At 36.3% G+C, this 25,341-nt stretch overlaps 3 protein-coding genes across 6 annotated transcripts; 1 reads left to right on the top strand and 2 right to left on the bottom strand.

Moving 5' to 3' along the window:
- Nucleotides 1–5,489: 5,489 nt before the first annotated feature.
- On the bottom strand, nucleotides 5,490–10,759 carry LOC113271666. The gene is made up of 3 exons (XM_026521563.1): nucleotides 10,487–10,759; nucleotides 10,288–10,405; nucleotides 5,490–5,575 (listed from the first exon to the last, which is right to left on the bottom strand). Exons 1-3 carry the CDS (start codon nucleotides 10,616–10,618, stop codon nucleotides 5,496–5,498), a joined length of 330 nt encoding a protein of 109 aa, XP_026377348.1. The 5' UTR covers nucleotides 10,619–10,759; the 3' UTR covers nucleotides 5,490–5,495.
- Nucleotides 7,339–10,294, top strand: LOC113271667. 4 transcript variants are annotated; one of them, XR_003322267.1, is made up of 5 exons: nucleotides 7,355–7,516; nucleotides 8,709–8,892; nucleotides 9,007–9,116; nucleotides 9,324–9,394; nucleotides 10,036–10,294. XR_003322267.1 is itself a non-coding variant. In XM_026521566.1 (4 exons), exons 2-4 carry the CDS (start codon nucleotides 8,738–8,740, stop codon nucleotides 9,315–9,317), a joined length of 270 nt encoding a protein of 89 aa, XP_026377351.1. In that variant the 5' UTR covers nucleotides 7,339–7,516; nucleotides 8,709–8,737; the 3' UTR covers nucleotides 9,318–9,335. The 4 variants fall into 4 exon arrangements, 2 of the variants coding, with proteins under 2 accessions (XP_026377351.1, XP_026377349.1); XR_003322266.1 differs by having other exon boundaries at nucleotides 7,357–7,516; nucleotides 9,007–9,151; XM_026521566.1 differs by lacking the exon at nucleotides 10,036–10,294 and having other exon boundaries at nucleotides 7,339–7,516; nucleotides 9,313–9,335.
- A 55-nt stretch (nucleotides 10,760–10,814) lies between the features above and the next one.
- Nucleotides 10,815–11,466, bottom strand: LOC113271663 (histone H3.2). Its single transcript, XM_026521561.1, has one exon. The coding sequence runs from the start codon at nucleotides 11,377–11,379 to the stop codon at nucleotides 10,969–10,971; it is 411 nt and encodes a 136-aa protein (XP_026377346.1). The 5' UTR covers nucleotides 11,380–11,466; the 3' UTR covers nucleotides 10,815–10,968.
- Between the last annotated feature and the right edge of the window lie 13,875 nt (nucleotides 11,467–25,341).

The following is a 25,341-nucleotide window of genomic DNA, read 5'->3' as shown; positions in this document are numbered from 1 at the left end:
TTGATCGTTGTATTTTACTACTTGACTCTGTTATGTTGTTTAATTGCTTCCTTCTTTCTGATGTAGAGACATTGCTTGGATGGAATTCAATGAAGATGGTAGCCCGCTCTTTAATATAACTGGACAACTAATGCTCCAGCTTACCAAGAAAGAAGCCTACCTGGAGTCATAATTTATCGATTTCTACATTAGCAGGTTGAGGAAAAAAATGAACTCAAACAACAAGTATGACCAAGCATTATTCCTCTCTCCAAAAGAATATGTAAGTACTTTGAAAATTTTAAAGTCTTATTGCATTTATAATGTTTAATGGGTGTTGTAAGATTACGATAACATGCTCATATTTTTTAATGTTGGCAAAATGTAATGTGTAATCTGAGATTACATTTGTATTTATAATGTGTAATCTGAAGTTACACATCCATTTATAAGGCCTTATATGTAACTTCTGTTTACATAATCACTTGTGCATTTGTAACTTTTTGTTTAAAATGTGTGTTTGATATTCCAAATGGTTTTTGCAAAAATCTTACTTGGACAATGACAGTGATTTCAGGAAATTCTGGATTCCTAAGCTTGTCAAGGACTATTACAAGTGCAAAAACAATGCAGTTAGACTTTTCGCCCCAATGTGCAATAACAACACACACTTCACACTGCTGGAGTATGAATTGACTAGCACTAAACCTTGGTCCCACATGAACTCGTCAGACAATAAGGACCTCAGGCACGACCACTTGCAGCAAGCCAATCATTTGCAATAACTAGAGAATTGACACTCCGCTGTCCTATTGGGTTGAATGAAAGTGCCAGAAATCTCCCTTCACCAAAACAAGGTTTCATCCCTGACTGCCTTCTATTTGTATGTACTTACATGAAGATCATGATGAAGAATAAACCACTTGACAAAAAACCAACAACACATATGGTGAGATGGTTGACTGACAAGTTGAACTGCATGAGAGGAAGCATGATTTACAAGATTATTTCAGATCCATCCGGAGATGTGTAAAGCAGTCATATGTTGTTAGCTACAAGCCGTTATTAGACATGCAAATATGTTGTTAAAACTTTTAAATTTTACCAGTTACTAGATTTTAGCAGTTCTTGGATTTAGAAACTTTTATACTTTTGGATTGAAATTCATTAAATTAGAAACTTTTATACTTTTGTTAACTATAAGTTGTTATTAGATTTATAAAAATATCTTGTTAGAATTTTTCCTGTTGTGTGTACAGGTTTCAGAAGTATGCAACAGGTTAAGTAACTTAAAGTTACACGTCAAATTAAGATGTGTAACTTGAAGTTACATATGTTATTTCCAGTCAACAGGTAAAGACAATATAGTGGAATGTATACCAGGGTCAAATGTTGAAACATAGGTTAAGTAACTCATTGTTACACATGCAATTAAGATAAAGCTAAATCAAAAAAAATGTAAAAACAACAATGTGTAAGTAATAGTTACACATCCATATTTCATAAGTGTAAACCAAAGTTACACATGCATTTCCCTTCTGTGTTCAGAAGACACACATTGGGAATAAAAACAAATTTCACCTATGAACTCACAAAATATTAAATCTGAATAAATGATCCTTGCACATAATCAACGTTGCAGAAAAATAAAAACGTTTGGTCCATGCAAACCGAAATGAAGAAAACTAAAAAACAAATAATCCAAGACAAATAAGAAACCACACATAAAATCAATACTTGCAGAAATGAACTTCTTCAGGTTAAAGCTAGATGGTGTGTACTTCGGAGGATTCTTACAACCTGCCATGTTGTGACCTGCTTCTTTGCAATTGCTGCAATAAACTTTCCTTTTTAGCCTTCTTCTCACCTTTACTTAGAATCCTTTTTCCTGGGGGTCTACCTGGTTGTTTCTTTACGATAGGAAGGTTGATAGTGTTGTCTTTATCAATATCAATAGGCCTGTTGTAGTTGGAAATTGGCTGGATGCAATGCAAATAAGTCTTCTCAAAATAGTCACTCGTAAAATACGGTGAAATTAAATCAATAGCCTCACGTTTAATCTTATATATGTCTGAAAGAGCATGAGCCCAGGGAAAACTGTATACACGCCAGCTTCAAAAACAAACAAAACAATCATCAGTTAGTTGGACATACAAATCATAAAACACTCAAAATCAGCTAGTTACAGATGCATATACAGAATGTGTATCTTTAAGTTACACTTGCAAAAATATTATATGTAAACAGTAATTACACATGAAAATATATAATGTAGCTAGAAGTTACACATCCTATAAACTTTCAAAAAAATGAACATACAAAAAGAAAAAAATCATAAGAAACAAAACCTTTGACGGGTGCAAGTCTGGTGTTCAAGGTCCACCATGAACGTCATTTCGCTAAAAATTAAAAACATGGTAGGACTTGCCACCAATACTTCCCAATCCAAACCTTCATCTTGAAGAGCCTCAAGACTTTCCTCATACTCTGGGGGTTAATGGAGTCATCATATTAGCGCCAATTTCACGACGGTCTGCCATCATTACCATTATTTTCCTCCTAATCTGAAAAAGGAAAAATATTTAAGAATATGAAAAGTGACAAAACAAGAAATAAAAGACAACAACAACAACAACAACAACAAAAAATAAAATAAAAAACACTCTATTAACATGATCAAGAAGAGCAGATGCAGGCATCTTCTTGTGAACCAGAATCCAGCTGTGGAGTGATTCTGATGGAGTACTAGATGTGCGTCCATACCGACAACCTTTGGAATAGGCATTCGCATATGATTCAGGTGGGATGGTCTCGATGTTATCAGCCACCCAATCGCAGTTCAAATCTCTAATTTTATGTATGACCTTAGCATGGTTTTCAGATGAGAGTGCGTATGTTGCCTATTGGAAAAGGTCCAGCACAAGCGTGTACCTAGGATCTGATCCATTGATGGGCATATTAGTCATCAAGTGATAGTAGCAGAAGTCGTGGAATGAATCTGGATAGACAAGTGGAACACCGTGCAAGAGTCCTTCATGGCGATCCGAAAGGAAGGTGATTGGCCTCCCATCACCAACAACTTCAGTCAAATTCCTTAAAAATCACTCCCAGTTGTTGACATTCTCAAAATCGACTACTGCCATAACAAGTAGGAAAAATCCTACAAAAAGAAGTAGGCAGAATTGAAAAATAATAAGTTTCACAAAAAACATAAAACAATGTGTAAATACAAGTTACACATCCAAAAACTAGTGTGTAACTTAAAGTTACATATGCTATTCCTTTAGTTACACACTGAGTAAACCAATGTGTAACTGAGACTTACACATGTGTAACTCTCGGTTATTTTTCAACTGAAGTTGTTCAAAAAAAAAACATAAAAAAACATACCTTTACCACCATTGATCCCAGTAGCTGCCATCAAGAAACCTCTGAATCTATAGTAAGGAAAGTGGAATCCAAGTAAACCATTAGCCGACAAAACCGGTACCCTTTGATGCATGCATCAAAAGCAATCAAAATCCGTTGGAACTGTTTGTTTGCAGGATCAGATTCAAACTTTATCACACTACTAGGGTTGGTTTCCCTTATAGCATTAATATACCATATCAAGTGCGAGTAGGACTTCACATTGTCGCCATAAATGGTCTCATAAACCTTTTCCCTACCAGTATAGGCCTGATAGTACTCCATGGTAATATCATAGTTGGTCTGTAAATCAGCTGCAATTTTCTTAGGCTTCTTGTGAGGACTTTTCCGAACTTTTTACTCAATCAAACTAGACGTGAATCTGGTGGAGTATTTTTGATTCAAGTTCCGCCCACCAGCACCACAAATGTGCTCGGGGTTATAAGACCTGACCTGAAGAGGTTCATACAAAATATAAACAAATCAACCAAAAACAATACGGTGCAAAAAATATCATGTGTAATCCAAAGTTACATATACTGCAACAAAACACAACATATGCTAAGCACAAGATAACAGACCACATAAAAGCTACCTTAAACATTTCATTCCTTTCATCAATAGAAGCTGCATGAAATTTCCAGCCGCATTCTTTTACTGCACACTTAGCCGTGAACCTAAAACGCTCATTGTGTGTTACAACCATGTTGAAACCAGTGCGAAGACGATACTTGGTGTAAGCAACCCTGACTTTCTTAACTCCTTAAACAAATACATGACCAATCTCACTAAGGACCTTGGGCCAACCATCCGATAACAAAGGTTTTGCATGCTTCCTTTTGTCCTACAAATACATTGCAACAGAATGATTGTTTCTCGACGAAGACGTACTATAACCATTAGATGAAGAGGTTGCATGAGTAACATTTTGCAAGAAAATATCGACATTGGTCTTCTTTTTACTCTTGAGATGGATGCAATAGATTGCAACGAATAATCACAGTCAAGCGGAATTCTTTCCCACCTTCTCGGAAGAAGAAACAAATACCAATTGGAATAAAATGCTTCTATTCCTTGCAAACTTGTTCCTTAAACTCATCAAGTTTAGTTTCAACATTAATACGGATGGTAATGAAATTTGAAAAGTAGCGAACAACAACGATGCAACCAAAATGATCCATGACAACCTGGAAATTACAAACATACAATAAAAATATCAAAATAAAAAACCGAACTCAATTCACTTGGGGGCTTTGCCCCCTCGTGAGAAATATATTCTATGCGTCAAGCTAAATAATACAATGAGCAATTAACAAACTCAACAATAGAAATATTAGTAAAAGATACAAATGATACAACTGTTTACAAAATAAAACATGCTACATATGTATATGTAACTTCAAGTTACACATGCTTAAAATACAACATGATATATATGTGTAAACTAAAGTCACACATGTTATAACTAAAAATGTGATCTCTACATCAATTGTTGGTCTTCTGAAACAAAATTGTATCTGCATCTTCTTTACACATGCTTAAAATACAACAGGATATATATGTGTAACCTCAAGTTACACATACTGTAACAAAAAAACAACATGCCTAAATCAATTATTTGTAAACATTTGTCCTTCTGAAACAAAATTGTTTCTTCATACTCCTCTCAGTATCAACAAAAATTAAACAACAAATTCTCAGATCGGACATGCAAGAACAACAAATACTTAAAAAAATGATAAAAAAAGATTTCAAATCAAATCCAAATAAAATTCGAACCTAGATTTGTTGTTTTCTTTCTTCTGAAACAATGTTTTTTCTATTCCTTTTCTCAGTATCAACCAATCCTGTTGTAAGTATCAATCAAACACATAATCAGTATCAAACCAAATTAAAAAATTAACAAACTACATCCAAATCATAAAAATCGAAATCAATGGAACTGAAAACTAGATCAAAAACGAAATCTGTACCTATGTTGATTGCTCTATTACAACTTGTCTTCTTCCTCTTCTCAGACTCAACAAAATCGAAACAAAAAAAGAAAAATCAAAATCAGTAGAAGATAAAAATCAAACAAATCGATCAGAAAAATTAATAAATCAAACCTATTTGATACAAACAGAAAAGATAAATTGATACAAACGTATTTGTTGTTCTCCAATGCATTGTTTCAATCTCGTCAGATCTGTAATCCAGTAAATAACATCAGCAAATTGAGAAAAAAATAAAGAATTCGTGTTCTTCTTCTCGTCTTCAACACATCAGCAAACTAACAAATTTTTGTTTTTCAATGCAACGATTTCGTGTGAAGAAAAAATCTAATTCTCTTTCTGTTAACGAGAGAAGAGAGAGCTGAAAAAATAGTTGATTTGATTTTGTATATTTTTTATTGTATAAAACGACTATAAATACTGGAGGTTAATTTTGGTATTTTCATATTTATTAAAAAAGGTGCTGATGTCAGCAATCTGGAAAATTTCAAAACCTGGCCCCAAAAATAAAATTTTTGGGCCTAAAAATATCAAAAATTGAAAGTATGGAGTTGATAGTGGAAGATCCATTTTGTGGGGTTTCTAAATACTGGACCCACATAATAGGGTGGTTCTAGTATTTTTCACTTATAACATTCCCACTTTTTATACATGTCAAAAAAAAAGAGGACCACATACTTTGAGTATGACCCGACAACGTCGTATCCGCACTGGCCACAGACTCTGGTCACTCATTAATTCAAGGAAGGTAACCAAGATGTTGATGCCTTAGCAAACTGTCAACGCCAACTACATTATCGTCGGACCCGGGTTTTCTTTTCTTCGTTTATTGTACTTGGCCAAGCACAAGTCCCAACTGGGCTTCTTGTACCGACAAATAATGCATAACGTAGGTTTCCTTTCAAAACAAGCTTATTATAGGGGCGACATGGTTTATTAGAGGGGCGACATTCTAATAGGACAAAAATGGTCATTACATGATCATTCTAGGCGTCTCTTATAATAAAAAAAACTGGAAATGACAAATTAACCCTCATTATTGGTAACCTAGTTTAGTGTTAATGATTGATTTCACTTATATTAACTCAAAATCAAAACCAAAATCAGATTTTTAGAGTTAAAAAAAAAGTTTAGAGGAGAAGGTCAATCTCAATCAATTGAAGAAATTAACCAACAAAATAAAAAACCAGGACCTGAAAATGACCGGGTATACTTCTAAATTAGTACCAACTAGCTTTTTGTTGCTCAAAGTTATCTAAAGTACGTAAAAAATTCAACTTTTTTACATTTTTAGAGCTAATTACGGTTGGAATTTTGCTCATAATCAACCGTAAATCGAAGTTACGGTTCGTAAAAGATGAACTACCAACCGTAACTGAGTTACGGTTGGTAATCAAATGCTCGATACCAACCGTAACTGAAGAAAAATCTCAGATATAAGAACATACGGTTGGTAGTTGAACTATTACCAACCGTAACAACATCAAAATCTCCCGTTACGGTTTGTAATAGAGTTAAAATCGACCATAACTCGCATAAACCCAGAAATTTCAATTTTCATCTAAAATCCTAATTTTTGATAGAAATTAAACGTAAATCGAACAAAATAAACTAAACCCTAACTGGGTTTTCCAAACATTTTCCAAATCGACGATTAATCGAAGACGATGGAATTTTCAATTTTAATGGAGGTTACGGTTGATGGAGGAGAAGAGAAGATGAAGAAGAAAATGAAAAAAAGAAAACTGATTTGATTTTTTCTGATTCATTAGGTTTAAAAAAAAATGATTTGATTTTGGTTGATTTAAGATGAAAAGGGTAATCTAATAAATTTACATCCCTTTTAGGACATCCCCTAACCAACTAAAGGGACATTACCATCACAATGCCGCCCTCTAATAAACCATGACGCCCCAATAATAAGCTTGTTTCAAAAACAAAACAAAAAATAAAAGATTCCACCGCATGACTAATGTGCACATTCTTCTTCTCTGCCAAAAACCCTAGAGAGAGAGAGGGGGATACAGATTTAGGGAATCAGCGAGCGAAGAGGTGTTTTCATCCATATATACACACACTCAGTTTACTTGTTTGTGCATATATACACAGGGAGAATCAATTCAATTTCCGTTCATGTAAGTTTCTTCTTTTCTTCTTCTTATTATTCAAAACCCCAAATCCTGTAATTTGATTTCTTATGTTGTTGTTGATGATCTCCATTTTGTAGTATTTGTACTCAATTTCCAATACCTTTAATGCGCATTTTGTTGATTTTAGCATGCAATGTATGTATAGCTTGGAAAGGACTTTGTATGCAAACTGTTTGATAAAATACCTAGGAGAAATTTATGTTTGCCTTAGAATATGGGATTATGTACATAAGGTTAAATGCTTAAATTAGGATAATTTAGTACATAAGGTTTGGTTAGGTTGAGAAAATGATTAACATGCCATGTAGAAAAGAGTTTGTTTTCAGGACGATAGGTTGCACTTTGATTTTCTGAAACACTGATAATAGGAAGATATCTAAATGAACTGTGGTACTGTGGAAGCTAGCTTCATTTTGGCTTTGAGATTACTAGTTTTGTGTATGGACTAAAGAGAAGTCAGGATTCGTTCATTCTGTTAGTTCTGTTTGTATCCTAATTATTAAGTTCTTCCATCTACCCCTCTCAAGTTGCGAATCCAATGGCAAGTGTTAAAACTTGTCAGAAACAGAATAGGATTGGGATGTTGTTAGCCCTGTCAATCATGGATTAAATGCACAATGAATAGGGGTCGATCTTATTAGGATTACTTTACAAAGTTTGAGGCAGGATGGAACATATCACATGCCGTTACATTACAGAATCAGTTTGTTTTTGTTGCTTGTAGGTTGTACATGATACTGTAAAGTCCATGACTTATTCTATTTTTAGGTTCTTATTGTGTTGAAGATAGTAAGTCACTATGATAACTGGAAGTATGTGTTGTACTGTAAATGATTTCTGTAACCAGTTTTTTTATAAAGTAAATCTGATATAATTTTGAACAACTTTTACGCTTACACTTCTGAATTTTTGAAAAACAAGTAAACCAAACAGCTGGGAACCTTTTCTTTTGACAAATTTCCACTTTACCAAGCAGCTGGAGAACTGTCTATAAATAACTTAACAGCCGCACAATTGCATATAGCATCCTGCCAGGCTGCCACCATGCAGGGCCTATATTTATAGCGAGGCTTATATTTTCTGATAAAAAACAGCAACAATGCTATTTCAATTTTATTGTTATAAAGCTGTGCATCGAACGGTATTTCAGTTGTTCTCACCCATTGACCTTTAAAAGACATACAGAATACATAGAGAGAGTGACAGATGGCATGGCGTTCAGCGGGATCTTTATCGAGGTCGTTACTATCAACAGCAAGAGCCTCGTCAGTACGATCTTCACCAGCACTTCCTCGCCTTCGTCCGTCACAGCTACCTACATCTCCCCCTCGGACTAGTCGTTTTTCCTTCGCTAATCCAAGGTGAAAGTTCCCAACAACTAAAAGCCTTAGATTTCATGTTTTTAGGTTTCTCTAATACCCTAATTCGTTGATGTTCAAATTATTTGATTATCAATGTGGGTTTTATATTTCCAGGACATTGGGAGAACTCGGATGCACACAGTCACTACTACCTCCTGTTGCAGCATGTCATCTCTCACCACATCTGTCACTTAATGCTCGAGCTTTCTGCGGGCTTTCTCAGGGTAACATTTTGCAGAACTTGTCAAATTTCTAAGTGGTATAATTTCTCTCACTTATCCTTTGTTTCTAGTTCAAAAAAGAAATTAAGGATTTTGTTTGTTTTCTTTTTCATGGTCTGAGTTTTTCTTTGATTGATGATTACTGGGTTTTAGGGCTTCTTTTTAAAGCGTGATGAATTAGTTAAAAATTTGGGTTCAGTTTAATTATAGGAAATGGAAAAGATGGCTGATACAGGGCATCAAATGCTTCAGCAGCGGATAAAGGACGCCACCAATTTTCAGTAAGTTCATTTACATTCTCTCTACGCGTACTGTAAACTTGTAGTTGCTGAATTCTCTGAAACCAGTTAAAGATTAGAAACACCAATTTTACATCTTTTCAACCACAGTATAACGCTAGTCACTAGTTATAGTGTACGTTATCCTGCAATTCAGAATCCTCGAATAAGGAAAGATGGCAGTTTAGAGGAACAGAGAAAGTTTTGATTGAGTTTTATTGCCTTGGACTATCTTTTAGGGAAATAGTTTACAATGGAGTATTAGCAAAGCCCTCATCAGGTGAATCTTTGCCCATTCTTATTATTAATTGTCTTCCTTCTTCATCTGCTCTGCCCTGTATCAGTGTTCGTAAATAAATCATTCCCAGTTTGTACAACCTTCAACAGCTTGCTGGAGGTTTTTCTCATGTGGATTTTACTAGCAAAATATTCCTAGCACCAGGGAAATGCATGATTCCAGTAGGAGGAATTATCTGCTTCTTGAGTAAATTTTGATAAATCATTACATCGTGGCATGTCTAGTTTTTTCCCAACATCTGACTTTAGCTTGCTAATGGTTGTGAAATGCGCATGGATTGTTAGATCTTCAACTTTGATTTTTATGTGCATTTTTCGCTGTGCTTGACATTAGATCTTGTTTGCAGGTACATGATTGGAGATTGCTTTACCGGCACAACATTGCTAATGATACGAGGGGTTTGGTAGATTAATGTTGGGATCTTCTGAAAATGACATTGATCCATCGGAACCAGTAAGACAATACTAAGAGTTTTGTGTTTAGTTATGTGGGGATCAAGTTTAGAAGCATATCAAGAATTCATTTATAAACCTCTAAATTTTAAAAGGACGAAAAAGATTTTGAAAATTAAGCTGATATAACTAATTCAACGACTAACCTGCCTTACGAATAGAAGTAGATGCACCATCGTCTTTACAACTCAAACCCGTTGGTTCATGCTGCCAGCAGCTGGAGGCCGGCATAATATAGTGATTTTCTGAAGTTCTTCGAATAAACTGCATCCATTTTCATTTTGTAAGTTACTGAGAGACGACTTGTCACCTTCTTTAGTTTCTTATGCAATTGAATTAATATACCAGGCAATACAGATTTTGCGTTCTCCGGTAATGCATCCACCACATCCTGCCAAGACCCATTGTACAAGCATCTAATGCACCCAAGCTGTAGCAGTTTGAAGTGATCCTCGTGACATATACTGAGGGATTCATTGAAACCAATCAGACAAGCAAATCTAACAAACCAGAACACACAGAAAAACACATTTACACAGAAGAACTCCAAAAAGATAGAAGACAAATTAGATAAGAATCTTCTCCCTTTTCAAGCACGTTCGCCTCTGATTCTCAAAATGATAACAGTGGTAATTCATTTCATCGGATCAATAGAAACTTTCAGGATAGAAAATAACATCAACTTTTTTTTTTTTTCATTTCATTTGATCTGGAAACTACAAGCCCACATTTCGTCCATCCTTAGCTAGCTATAGAAAAATCCCCCAAAACATTTACAAAATCCAGTAAGAAATTGAAAGACAGAAAGACCTTGTTAATCTCCTCCTCTAAGCACGTTCACCTCTGATTCTACGAGCAAGTTGAATATCCTTGGGCATAATGGTAACCCTCTTAGCATGAATTGCACAGAGATTAGTGTCTTCGAATAGCCCAACAAGGTAAGCTTCAGCTGCTTCTTGAAGGGCTGCAACTGCTGAACTCTGGAACCTCAGATCAGTTTTGAAATCCTGAGCAATCTCACGAACCAGACGCTGAAATGGAAGTTTACGGATCAAAAGCTCGGTACTCTTCTGGTACTTTCTGATTTCACGAAGAGCGACAGTTCCTGGCCTGAATCTGTGGGGTTTCTTCACTCCTCCGGTTGCCGGTGCAGATTTCCGAGCAGCTTTTGTTGCTAATTGCTTCCTTGGTGCCTTTCCTCCGGTGGATTTCCTAGCAGTTTGCTTAGTACGAGCCATTATCGAAGATGAAGAAATTACAAAGATCTAATTGTTAGGTTTTCAAAGAAAATAGCGAGACTTTTTGGATTTGTGAGGATCTGTGATTTGGGAATGGGGATTTATAGAGGAGAAATGCCGGATGGCGATTTTTTTTGGTTCTTATCAACGGTTCACAATTAATTAAAAGGCGTCATACGGATCAGGTTTTGGTTATTTGTTTTCATCGACGGTTTTGCTGGTGTAAGTGATCTCATACGGATCGAATTTTGTTCTTATCAACGTTTAATATTGATTCAGAAGGTGCCATACGGATTGTGAATATTTATCAAAAAAACAAAGAAAAAGAAGGTGTCATACGGATTGTGAATGTTTTTTTTTTCTTTCGAAGCAGATTGTGAATGTTAGTGCAACGGTGTACCGGGAGCAAATCCCTCAGTCAAACCCGTATGAGGAGAGGTGAGAGAGTTGTGGGACCTATATCAGCCTTTATCCTCCTGATGCTAAACACGTTCCCCTTCTATGCCGCACGATCCTTTTACGGGATTTTTTCCGTGTTTTTCTTGAGTTAACGTAACATCACTCATGTTAGTGAGCCTCTTGGAGAAAGAGAAGATTTTAAAATGACTAAAACTGGAAGTGGCATGATATTTTAATACGAGATTGGGATATATTCGGATTGATTGGGGTATATCTAATGAGATAAAATTTGGGTCATTTTGAAATAAAACAACACATCTCTTAACCATATATTTTCTAAATGGCTAATATATCATTGTTTAATTAACACTAAAAATCCGATTAGGTTAATTAATTAAAAGATTAAAACTTCTCAAATTATGAATTTGAGTTATGAAATTTTATTTTTGACTGAACTTATTTGGGAAGATTTTTGATGAAAAAAAATTGTTTTGAGAAAATCTTTTGGAACGGAAATGAAAGCACACTACTCAAACATTTCTAAAGAGGGGATTGCAAAGTTGTTGTATGAAATCATACTCAAAATTAGATCAGAAATCAATACTTTCATCAGTTTTGAAAGTATGAAAAGTCCGCAAGGTCGATGAATGAAGATCATACCGACTTTATTTTTATGAGACACAGAAGACGACAGAAAATTTTATTAGTCGGCAAGGTCTTCAAAAAATACCTTGTCGGTTGTTGAGAAAAATGTATTAGTCGGGAAGGTCTTCAAAAAATACCCTATCGGCTGTTGAAAAAATTTACAGTCGCCATGGCTATTATGAAAAGTCGGCAAGATATGCATGTTACGACCTTGCCGACTGTATTAGCCGGCAAGGTCTTCAAATATTACTCTGCCGGCTGTTGAAAAAGTTTACAGTCGCCACAGCTATTATGAAAAGTCGACAAGATATGCATGTTACAACCTTGCCGACTAAAGACACAGAAATCATAATTTTCGATTTCTAACCTAATATAACAATCATATAACAACCAAATCACACAACACAATGATGGGTTTGAGTTAAGACATCACTTAGAGTATTCTTTTCGCCGGTAGAATCAACCATTTTTTTGGAAAATCAATGTTGAAGATTTTCGGTTGATGGAATAAATGGAAGAAGATGAAGGGGAAGAGCAGAGAGATTAGAGAAGAGAGTTTAGGGAAGATTAAGAGTTTTTTAATTTTAGGGTTTAATTTTAAGTTAATTAGTTCAAGGATATTAATGTAAAATCACCAATTTTAATCACCCCTTAACAAGAGCACTAGGTCCATTTAAATTTGGGTATACCCCAATTAATCTGGATATACCCCAACCTCGCCAGGTATTTTAAACCCCAAACTTTGAAATTTATTTATGAGTGTCTACTGTCTAAAGTTAAAAAGTAAATATTGGTGGGCGGTAATAATTTGTAGTAATTGTGAATAGAAACCAAAGAAGGTGAAAACTTCAACCAGAAAGCAGAACTAACGGAAATGAAGTCAAAAGTCTTTCAGGACAAAAAAATTGCACAGGAAATTACCAGTTTTTTTTTTGATAGGAAAAGATAATATATTAATTAAGCAATATAATATAGAAGGTCTACAATTTCATTTTCTGCAAATACATTAGAAATGATACTTTCTTTCTGCACTTGTTGTTGCAAATGTGTCGACATGTGTTGTAGTCTTTTTATTCTTGCTTCTTTTGCTACTGAGTCCGATGCTGCATTTTGTTCCCTATTAATAAAATTTACCTTGGCTTGTGGTAATTTGTCAAGAATGGAGGTAATTTCTTTTATAGTATTTTCCGCTACCCAAGCAACTGTTGTTTCTTTTTCGTTAATGCAATCTGATAGGACTTTACAATCTGTAGCAATACAGACGCTGGAGAGAATATTGTCTTATAACCAATTTAAAGTCTTCAAAAGAGATTTTGCTTCTGCATGTAAAGTTAAGGACGCCCAATCCAAACCTGCAGAGAAATGCATAAAAACTTCTTGTTCGAGCGAAAATAGAACGAAAACGTAACCCATGGATAAGTTTTCCTTGTTAAACGAAGCATCTGTAAAATTATCCAATCTGCATTGAAATTATTCCAAGCATATTTAGTAATTTCCTTTTTTTAAATGCCTTTCTTCACTATCTCCTTGTACGGTTAAGCTTGTAAAAAAAATTAATCTGTTGAATCGAAGCATATGGGTCTAGGTTGGATTTCCTAAAAATCATCTCGCATCTATATTTCTAAATGAACCAGATAATTATAGCAATTTGATCACGGAATTTCGAGAATTTAGGATCTCAAATTCAAATTTCAACCCACTTAACCATTGAGAATGTCTTAATGTGTGAGTAGACCGTGTTGAAATCACAACCAAACCAGATCTATCGAGCAAAATGACATTTTCTGAAAAGGTGGTCTTTTGTTTCCCACACTTGGTTGTCACTAAAAGGATACTCATGGAAGATTTTTGAATTGTAAGCTGCTAGTCTGCTATTAGTCGGGAACGCCTTTTGAACTAGTTTCCAAATAAATAGTCTAATCCGAGGGATAGCCTGCAAATTCCAAAGTTTTTTCCACGAAAAATAATATCCTCCTCTTCATTATATTTTGATTGATGAAATAGTTTTTTTTTCCGAAAAAACCCCAGAATTATGGTGTTTCCATCTAATTCGATCTCTCTTGTTTTTATTCGGGGAAATTGCTAAAAACAATTCCTTGACTTCCGGTGAAAAAAAGTCCTCTATTTTTTCAATGTCCCAAGACCCGTCAGTATTTAGCAGCTCATGGACCTTTTGAGGTGGAGGATCAGTGCTATCACTTGGTTGAGTTACTATATCTGTATTGGGTATTTAATTGTCTTCCCATATCTTCGTATTTGATCCATCTTTCACTGGCCAAACATGATTTCCTTTTATAATATTGAGACCTTTCTGAATGCTTGTCCAAATCCACGAGAGTTCATAGTTTCTGGTTGGTTGAAAATGATTTGAGTTGTGAAAATATTTCTCTTCTAATAGATTTACCCATAATTGATCCTTTTCTGTCAAAACTCTGCTTGCTAGTTTCGTTATGAGGGAAATATTGAAGTTGTGGGGATTCTTAATTCCTAACCCACCTTGCGATTTTGGTTTACACATGCCTTTCCACGCTTTTATATAACCACCTTTTCCTTTTGACTTGTCTTTATTCCACCAGAAATCTCTTTGAATCTTGTCAAGCTTATCCAGAGTTTCTTCTGGCATGGCCAGCATCTGCATTTGGCATGTTGAGTAAGAATGTAAAATTGATTGGATTAAGACAGTTCTACCTTCTTCCGATAACAACTTTTCTTTCCGACCTTGGAGAGTATTGTAGTACCTTTGAAGGAGAAGTTCAAAATTCTCTTTTCTATTTGTATCAAAGAAAAGAGAGGTACCGAGATATCTGTCATTTTTTGTCAACAGAGGAACTTTTAGGATTTTCGCAACTATCTTGCAATGTTTTGGGTGGATTTTATGGCTAAAATAAATCCTAGATTTTTGTAGATTTACAACTTGCCCCGCAATTTCCCCAAACTTAGATAATATTACCAATAAGTTTTTTGTTTCCCCTAAGCCTGCTTTGGTGAAAAGAAAACAATCATCTGCAAATAATAGGTGGGTAATATAGGGGCATGATTGTTTACTTTAATCCCCAAAATTTTATTTTCTTCTGTGGCTTTTTCAAGGAGTCTTGAGAGGACCTCCATGCAAATTAGGAAAAGAGTCCGAGATTTTGGGAACGACTCAAAATCTCTCCGTGGTTTTGCAGAGAGATTTGAAACTCTCCGAGATTTTGTGAAGAGATTTGAATCTCTCCGAGATTTTGCGGACGACTCAAAATCTCTCCATGATTTTGCAGAGAGATTTGAATCTATCCGAGATTTTGCAGACAGATCAAAATCTTTCCGAAGATTTTCTTAACGGATCTGTATCTCTTTGTGGTCAGCTGAGACTTAGCCTGGAGAGAGAGAAAATACTTTGTACGCCCGATTAATGTCTCTGCGAGACTTTGGCTCACTTGTTTTTGACCAGCGTATCTTGTAGAGATGTGCTAGGAATCAACTATGTGTCCATATGATGAGCCAACAAGACCAGTTATCTCGAAAGGATGTTCTAGGAGTCTGTCGAAAGGGCTCAGAGATAGAATAACCAACATATCTCGCGGGTATGTCCTATGAGTTATCCGGAAACCTCAGTAAGTCGAGTCAGAGCCTAGAGTAAACATGACCAGTGTATCTCGCAATGATGTACTAAGAATCAGTGATTGATCTCAAATAGAGTGAGTCGTGCTTACATGAGATATGTATATCTCCGCTCTGGGTCATAAGTCCATTGGGGACGTATTTACGCATCTATAAAGCCTACATGACCAACAACATCTCATTGAGGACGTATACTAGGAATCATGACATCACAATCCGCTGAGTCTCGCGAAGACATGCTGGAATTGTGGCTGTTCTTGTTCATAAGTCTGTCGGGGACGTTTTACGCTCTATAGATTCTGCGTGACCAGCAATATCTTGTCGAGGATGTGCCCTAGGAATCACGACATCAAGACCAACAGTGTCTCGCAGGGACGTATACTAGAAATCGTGTCAAAGGATTCCTCGAGGGCCAAGGGCTTAATCTCTCCGGTGAGAGTTCAATTCCGTCTATAGGGTTGAAATGACACTTTTGCCCCTTATCCAAATTTCACCATCTACAATACCCAAATAAGAAAAAAAAACCTATATTTTAGAAATAATTAAATAAATGTAATCTATTATATTCATCTTACTAATTTATCTCCTTAAATATAGTTAATTGTACTGTATTCATTTTATTATTGTCTAAGTTTTTTTCCTCTATGTCTTCTAATTATTTTCTTCTTTTAAATCCTATTTTTCAAATTATTTTTTACTTCAAATCCGATATTGGTATATAATTTTATGGAGTATTATTCTTCAGTAAAGTATAAAATAAGGAAATATATCTATTAGCATAAAAATTTAAGAAAATTTTGTTGTTTATAAATGTTAAGAATAAAACCGTTAATAAAAATTATAGGATTTTATATGTAATAGGATTAATAATAAGAATAATAATTTTATACGTAATATGATTAATAATAAGAGTAATAATATAAAACAATCTCAAGATATATACCATCATAATGATGGGACCAATACAATTTTTGTTAAAGTTAAATATTTAACTTTAATATTGGCTTCTGGCGATAGAACTCTGGCGATTGAAAGTCCGGGCTTCTCACTGGATTGTTCCAATCCCTGATTTGATTTGCATCCTTTCCCGTTTTTTCTTCTTTTCTTTTTCATTTGCTTAACTTTGTTAGGGTTTATAACATCAGATTTTTCTTTGTTTTATTTCCTGTTTTTCTCTTCGTCGTAGGGTTTAGTTTTGCGTTTAGGGTTTTTGTTAACCTCTTTGTCATGCCTGCTTCCACTCGATCTTTTGCTACTCATCCCTCTAAGCTTCCTCCTCTCTCACCTCGGATATCTCCTTCATCTCAGCTTGCCGAGTAGTCTTATTGCACAAAAGATATGCATAATGGATATGTTTACTATCCGTTCAAAAACTTTGACAACTTCCATGAAGGAGTGAATGGAAGAGGCTATGCCAAGGGTTTTATCGTCCGTCGCCTGTAAGATAAACACTTTTACTCGGCATACAATAAGAACACTTGCAGAACTTCAATTTCTAGCGACCTGCAAGTCTACTGTGCTTGGGATTAAAATCCTTCCCCAAATGCGTTTATGGTTGTGTAGCACCCGCATGAATCTTTATTCTTGGAAGACTTCCTGTAAAGGTCAGGAAGGGAGCCACAATGACGTTATTGCCGGTCTTTTCAATAGGTCTTCTGTGAAGTTTCTCATATACAAACTGAATAGGCTTGCTGGTGCAATTTTACTGGGATCGAACAAGTCTGCTGCTGTTGTAGAGGACGTGTACACAGAGAAGGGGGATGATACTGCAGTGGAAGACGAATCTTTCTCCCTTTCTCCTGAGCTGCTGAATGCTATTTACCAAAGGAAGTTCACTACCATGACTTGCATAATGACAGAATTTGTCATGGTATATTAGATTAAGGTAAAAGGTACAAACGAATTATACATGTGCCTGGTCTTATATACAAGAACCAGAGATAAAACATGAAGGAAATAACTTGGTGTACAAGCCAAGTAACGTACAAATATAACAGATATGCTAGAATAACAAATATGGTACATCTGCATAACAGATTATGCATACTGCATAACAGATATGGTACATCTGCATAACAGATTATGCATACTGCATAACAGATTATGCATCTGCATAATATCTCGTAATACCCCCCCTCAAACTCAGCATGGGATAGAGCACATGTTGAGTTTGGAAATTAAGAGCTTAAGGCGTGCAGAAGACAACGCCTTAGTAAAAAGATCAGCAGGTTGCAGCTCAGAAGAAACAAAGGATAAGTTGATGATCCGTTTCTTGTACTGATGACGTACAAAATGACAGTCAATTTCAATGTGCTTTGTACGTTCATGGAAAACATCATTATGAGCAATGTGAATAGAAGCCTTGTTGTCACAGTACAATGGGGTTGGTTCTGACAGAGTAACTCCCATATCTTCTAGAAGCCATCGCAGCCAAACAATTTCTGAGGTGGAGTGTGCAAGAGCTCTATACTCTGCTTCAGCACTAGAGCGAGAAACTACGTTTTGCTTCTTGCTGCGCCAAGATATTAATGAACTGCCTAAAAATATGCAATAGCCTGTAGTTGAGCGTCTGTCTGTAATATCTCCTGCCCAATATGAATCTGAATATGCACGAAGGCAGAGATCAGAAGTGGATGAAAACGTAACTCCTTGATACAATGTCCCTTTGATATAACGTAAGATTCTGAGTACAACTGCATAGTGAGTGGATCGCGGAGCTTCCATGAACTGACTAACTATATGCACTGCATGACTGATGTCTGGTCGAGTAATAGTTAAGTAGTTTAGACTTCCCACAAGCTGACGGTACAAGGTAGGATTAGAATGAAGTTTTCCATCAGACGGACTAAGCTTGATGTTCAATTCAAGAGGTGTGGCTGCAGTTTTATTATCCGTTAATCCTGCACGTTGAAGAATGTCTGATGCATATTTTACTTGAGAGATGAAACAATCATCAGATGAGTGATCAATTTCTAAACCAAGAAAGTAACGTAAGGAGCCTATATCCTTCATTTCAAAACATGAACTAAGATGTGTTTTAAGAGCATCAATGCCTTTCATGTCATCACCTGTAATAACCATATCATCTACGTAAAGAAGTAGAATAACCATACCCCTTGTTGTTGAACGCGCAAACATGGCTGAATCATATGCACTTTGAGTGAACCCAAATCGTAGAACAACATTGGAAAACTTTTCAAACCAAGCACGAGGTGCTTGTTTGAGTCCATAGAGAGGTTTACGGAGCCTACATACTTGATTAGGTGAGTAAGACATTCCAGGTGGAGGTTGCATATACACTTCTTCTTGAAGATCTCCATGAAGAAAGGCATTTTTCACATCCATTTGATGTAGATTCCATTTTCGAGTAACAACAAGAAGAGTACGAACTGTAGTCATACGGGCAACAGGGGCAAATGTTTCTTCATAGTCTATACCATACTCCTGAGTGTATCCTTGAGCAACTAGACGGGATTTGTATCTAACTATCTTGCCGTCTGAGTCAGTTTTAACTTTATATACCCATTTACTTCCAATTACAGACTTTCCTGGAGGTAGTACAACCATATCCCAAGTATGAGCTTCTTTGTGGGCAACTAATTCTTCATCCATAGAGTGTTGCCAGACTGGTAGTACAGATGCTTCCCTGTAAGAAGTTGGTGCATGCACATATAAAATCGATGATAATGAGCAATGATAGTCTGCAAACCTGACTGGTGGTCGACGATTTCTTGTTGGTAAAGTAACATTGTCAGATATAGGATCCCCTTCTGGAGAAGCTGCGTCAGGACTAACCATAGAGTGCTCTTGTATTGCTTCACTAGATTCAAGAAGAGTAACATATGTGGAGGGAAGCTGAATGGATGTTGATGGAGAATTGGACTGAGGCATATCCTCAAAAGGATCTAGATAAGAGAATTGTTCTAGGTTGGGAGATTTACTAGTGGGAAGAGACCAAAAGGGTATATTCTCCCAGAATGTAACATGCCTGGAAACACGTAATATTTGACTCTCTGGATCATAGCATCGATAACCTTTTTGTTCTATGCCATAGCCTAGGAATACACATATATCAGTCTTTTTGCTAAGTTTGGTTCTTTCTCTCTCAGTGAGAAGAACGAAGCAGGTTGACCCAAAAACACGAAGCTCAGAGTAATCTGGTTTCTTGTTGTATAACCGTTCATATGGAGACATTCCTTCTGTAATTATGGACGGAATACGGTTTATGTTGTAGACTGCAGTCAGGACTGATTCACCCCAAAAGTTAGAAGGGACTGACGCTGACAAGAGTTATGTTCTAGCTGTCTCTATGATATGACGGTGTTTTCTCTCTGCAACATCATTTTGCTGTGGAGTTTCAGTGCAGGATAATTGGAGAAGGGTACCTTCTGTTGCAAGGAATTCTCTGAAAGGAGTTGATATATACTCTCCCCCTTGATCAGCTCTGAATGTTTTGATGGTTTTTCCAAATTGGGTCTTGATCATTCTAGAAAAGGTTGTGTAAATTTTTAAAAAATCTGATCTAGCACTGAAAAGATATATCCAGGTAAAACGGGAGAAATCATCAATGAAAGTAACATAATATAGTGCTCCTCCCTTAGAGATAATAGGAGATTTTACCTATACATCTGAGTGGATGATATCAAAAGGTTTGACAGAATGAGTTATACTATTACTGAAAGGAAGAGCAGTTTGTTTTCCTAATTTGCATGAGATGCAATAAGGTTCTTTATCAACCTGAATAGTTCCTAACAATCCACTATTTATCATATGAGTGAGACGAGAGAAGGACACATGTCCTAACTTAGAATGCCATGACATAAAATGAGACACAGACTGAGAAAAGGAATTTGCAGTTGCGGCAAGCTCACTCTTTGACAACCTAGGAGAAATCAGTCTTTCGAGAAGATACAATCTTCCTAATCTACGGCCTATCCCAACAAGCTTCTCTGTCTTGGGATCCTGTATCACACAGCCAGGATAGAAAAAGTGAATGTTAAATCCCTGATTACATAATTGTCCAATTTATATAAGGTTCATTCTTATTTTTGGAACAAGCAACACATCAGATATATGTATCTTGTCAGAGATTTTAATCTGACCAATATGACTGGCAGCCAGTTCAGATCCATCTGTAGTTTGGATTGTAGGTATAGTAATAGGACTTTTCTGCTCAAATATGCTAGAATCAAAAGTCATATGGTTAGAGGCACCTGAGTCAAGAAACCAACCATTTGAAAAGCTACTTGTGGAAGTACATAGTGCAGATGCTGCTGTAGAGTTATTGTTACCCATTGAGAGTGCTTGCTTGAGCATCTCTTGTATGTAAGCTAGATTGTTTGGTGTGGATGCAGCTGCATAACTGGATGGTGCAGATGTGTATCCAGTTCCATTAAACTTTCTTCGTTCTCTCATATTTCTGGAAGTAGGGGATGTACAGTTTCCTACTGTATGCCCTGGTTCCTTGCAGTAGTTGCACTGGATTGGGAAGCTTGATCCTTGCTGGATTGTTTGTGTGTTTGAGCTTTGTGATCCACTTTGCACTGATGGCACGGTGCAGTTCTTGGCTAGGTGGCCTGGTTTCTTACAGTTGTAGCACTGGATTTGTGAGAAATCACGATGATTTTTCTGAGAGTTGAGATGAGTGTTAAAGTTTGCACGTGAATTGACTGCAAACACTGCTGGTATGTCTGGTTTGATTCTTTTCCGAGTTTCTTCAGTGATGAGTTCTGACAATGCGGCTTCGACAGACGGAAGAGGTGATCGATGGAGGATTGAGGCTCTCACAGTCTCAAAGTCATCTCTTAATGCCATTAAGAGCTGAACTAATCGAGACTCTTCTCTGTAATTTTGCCATAATTCTATATCAGCTTTCCAGTTCGGCTCCATTAGTGCTAACTGGTTCCATATGATTGACATCTCAGAGTGAAAATCTGAGACAGATTGTTCCATCTGTTGTTTCATAGATCGAATATCCTGTTCTAACTTATAACGTTGAGCAAAGTTTATCTGGGTATACCTTTTTGAGAGAAACTCATATGCATCTTTGGCAGTCTCAAAGCTTGTAAGTTGCATGCTTATAGATGTTACTACTGTGTTGCTTATCCAGGTTAATATTTTGTGATTATTGATCTCCAATCTCTCTGCAGTTTTTTCTCCTGTATCTTTTCCTTTGTCAGTGATAGCGACTCCGTTTGCAGGCTTCTTAGCTTTGCCGTCAATATATTTCCACATGGCTTTTCCCTTGAGGAAACTTCTCATTAAGAAAGACCAATGATTGTAGTTTGTTCCATCAAACTTCACAGTAATGGGTTGATAATCTTCACGTGACATGTTGGGCTGTGATGAAGAAGATATGACACTAGGGTTTTGAGTTTTATGAAGAAGATATGACACTAGGGTTTTGAGTCTTATGATTCTGATACTGGTTACTGGTTATCGTTTGTTTGTTGCAGCGGAAACACGGTTTGATTTAGGTCTTGACTGTCTCTGATACCATGACAGAATTTGTCATGGTATATTAGATTAAGGTAAAAGGTACAAACAAATTATACATGTGCCTGGTCTTATATACAAGAACCAGAGATAAAACATGAAGGAAATAACTTGGTGTACAAGCCAAGTAATGTACAAATATAACAGATATGCTAGAATAACAAATATGGTACATCTGCATAACAGATTATGCATACTGCATAACATATATGGTACATCTGCATAACAGATTATGCATCTGCATAATATCTCGTAATACATAACTCATCAGTGCAGGTTGGACTTTTCTCGGACTTTGAAGGCTTGCTTGGAAAGAGTGTTGTGTATCCCAGCTGACTTGACTGGGATACACAGGCCAAAACGATTAGCTGAAGAGATGCCCAACAATAGAAAGAGACTTTAGGTCGCCGCGATTCACCAGGCACTATCGGTTTGGATGGAGCCCAATGGTTGTTATACAGTGGTCTCTAAGTTGCTACACTTGACAGGCCACCAGAAGTCCACCAAACAGGATGATAAAAAGAAGCTAGAAGACGTCAATTTATGTGCTTGCCGGAAGAATATTAGCTATGGGCATTATGCTGCTGCAATTCTTGTTTTGTCTTCGAATGGTGTTTCCCTTTGAAATGAGAATACCTTGAATAAATTGCAATCTAAACACCCAGTTGCTCCTCCACCTTCTATTTCGAATAATGTTATTGACAGTGACCCCATCACGGTTGATTCAAGGGATGTCTTTGGCGCCATCAAGAGTTTTCCCAAAGGAAATTCTTGTGGTCGTGATGATTTGTGTGCACAACATCTAATTGATGCGTTGAGTGGGGTAGCAGCGGCAGTTGCATATGAGTTATTGGCTTCGATTACAGGGGTTGTCAACCTTTGGTTGGAAGACAAATGCCCTAATGTTTTAGGCGAACTCATCGCTAGTGCTCCCCTTACACCATTACTCAAACCCGGAGGTGGGCTTAGGCCTATTGTTATTGGTACTATTTGGCATTGATTGGTCTATAAGGTGGCTTCCTTTTCCATCGGTAAGGCCACAACATCTTATTTAAGGGATCGTCAATTCGGTGTTGGTATACCGGTGTGTGGGTGGGGGTGGTGTGTGTGTGTGTGTGTGTGTGGAGTATTCTTCATGTTGTAAATAAATTCTCCTTTAGCCTCGGTTTTTCCAAAACCATTATAGGTTAACGACTTGAAGACTTCATTTGGGATTCGTGATCCGATAGTTAAGATAAAAAAAGTAATCACAAAGCTCTTTGTCTCATTCTTTGTGATTCGAAAATAACTTCTTCTACTACCATATAGTTAAGTTGTTGTGACGTGATTGATATTTCTAGGATTCTCTTCGGGAGTATAAGACCGGATTATCAATTTGGTTCCTGTTCACCTTGATTTATCAAAAGACGGAATAAAAACTTCATAAGTACTTTTGTGGGAAACAAATTTATCTATCAGAATAGACTTATCTGTGGGAGATATATTTGTCTAGAAGTATTCGACTTTGGGTCGTAGAAACTCTTAGTTGTGGGTGACATCAGCTAAAGGAATCAAGTGCTCAGAATCCGGCATGGTTCAAGAGGCGTAAGGAACGAGACTGTACTTAATTGGTGTGTGACTTGGTTAGGGATCAACTATATTCCAGTCTTAAGTTAACTTGTAGTAGGCTAGTGTCTGTAGCAGTCTTAATACAGTGTGGTGTTCAAATTTGTACTAGGTTCCGGGTTTTTTTTTGCGTTTGCGGTTTCCTCGTTAATAAAACTTTCGGTATCTGTGTAATTTCTTTTTCGCATTATATTTATATATATTGAAATATCACAGGTTGTGCGTAGTTCAATCAATTGGAAAATCCGACCTTGATTGTTGGATAGTATTTGATTGGCACTTGGGCATTGGTCTTTGGTACTATCCAAGTTATTTCTCATATCAGTCAGGCTCACAGATTTCTATCTGTTTGATTGCAGATTGTATTGAGAAATTGAGATATAACTCTTTGGTATATTTTTTGATTGAGATCGCTTTATAAGTTGGTGCTCTCAGAATTATATTGGAGTTAGTCCATACATATTTCCGAACAAATTATTGGGTGTGGTTGTTTTACCCCCATTTTTCAGTCGCTTTCCTTACGCCTATTGAATACCAACAGGTACTCCGCACAATTGATTCCTTTAGATGACGTCCTTTACAACCTAAGAATTGCTTCAACTCAATTGAAAACTTAAACCAATCTTCCTCCCACAGATAAGCCTATATGAAAAAATTTCCTTTTTGATTGTAGATCAAGGTGAGACTGGAAATCGATAGCGATAGACAAAGTCTAGCTAACCTCAAAATCCGAACTCATGACTCTCTAAGAGAAACCTAGATTATTATTCACCTCACAAGTATTAAACTTGTGGAATCAACAAAGTCTGAGACGAAAAGAAATTTGATGATCTGTATCTATCTTGATTGATGGAGAAAGCTCAACAATCAAACCAAGATCAGGATACTCGAGTTATCGAGATAAAAGATAGTTGAACCTGGTTTCACGAATACCTATGAATTTTTTGTAGTCGCTAAAGCCTAAAAGGGTTTTTGGAGAGGATGACTCTAGTTTACAATTAGGACACACAAAAAGTAATGTTGGGATTCAAATATACCAGTGTTTGAGGTTCCCCTCATATAAACATTCAAAGCATAGGTTGTTGTAGGTTTAAGCTAAGATATCTTTGGAACCAATCAAACAATATCAATAGTTAGATGAATCTTTGAATATGATTAACATAACAAGATATACACTCTGGTTAGGATTAATAATAACCGAACCGTGTATAACGA

This window comes from Papaver somniferum, chromosome 4, assembly GCF_003573695.1.
Source record: "Papaver somniferum cultivar HN1 chromosome 4, ASM357369v1, whole genome shotgun sequence".
Taxonomy (NCBI): Eukaryota; Viridiplantae; Streptophyta; class Magnoliopsida; order Ranunculales; family Papaveraceae; genus Papaver; species Papaver somniferum.
Note: the sequence above shows the minus strand (reverse complement) of the source record. Positions and strands in the feature narration are given on the sequence as shown.

Coding starts and splice junctions, on each gene's coding strand:
- LOC113271666 (XM_026521563.1), bottom strand. CDS start 10,618: ATGAATCCCTCAGTATATGTCACGAGGATCACTTCAAACTGCTACAGC. Junction 10,406..10,486: donor CGCAAAATCTGTATTGCCTG/GTATATTAATTC, acceptor AAATGGATGCAG/TTTATTCGAAGAACTTCAGA. Junction 5,576..10,287: donor TACTTCTATTCGTAAGGCAG/GTTAGTCGTTGA, acceptor ACTGGATTACAG/ATCTGACGAGATTGAAACAA.
- LOC113271663 (XM_026521561.1), bottom strand. CDS start 11,379: ATGGCTCGTACTAAGCAAACTGCTAGGAAATCCACCGGAGGAAAGGCA.
- LOC113271667 (XM_026521564.1), top strand. CDS start 8,738: ATGGCATGGCGTTCAGCGGGATCTTTATCGAGGTCGTTACTATCAACA. Junction 8,893..9,006: donor TTTTCCTTCGCTAATCCAAG/GTGAAAGTTCCC, acceptor TTATATTTCCAG/GACATTGGGAGAACTCGGAT. Junction 9,117..9,266: donor TTTCTGCGGGCTTTCTCAGG/GTAACATTTTGC, acceptor ACTGGGTTTTAG/GGCTTCTTTTTAAAGCGTGA.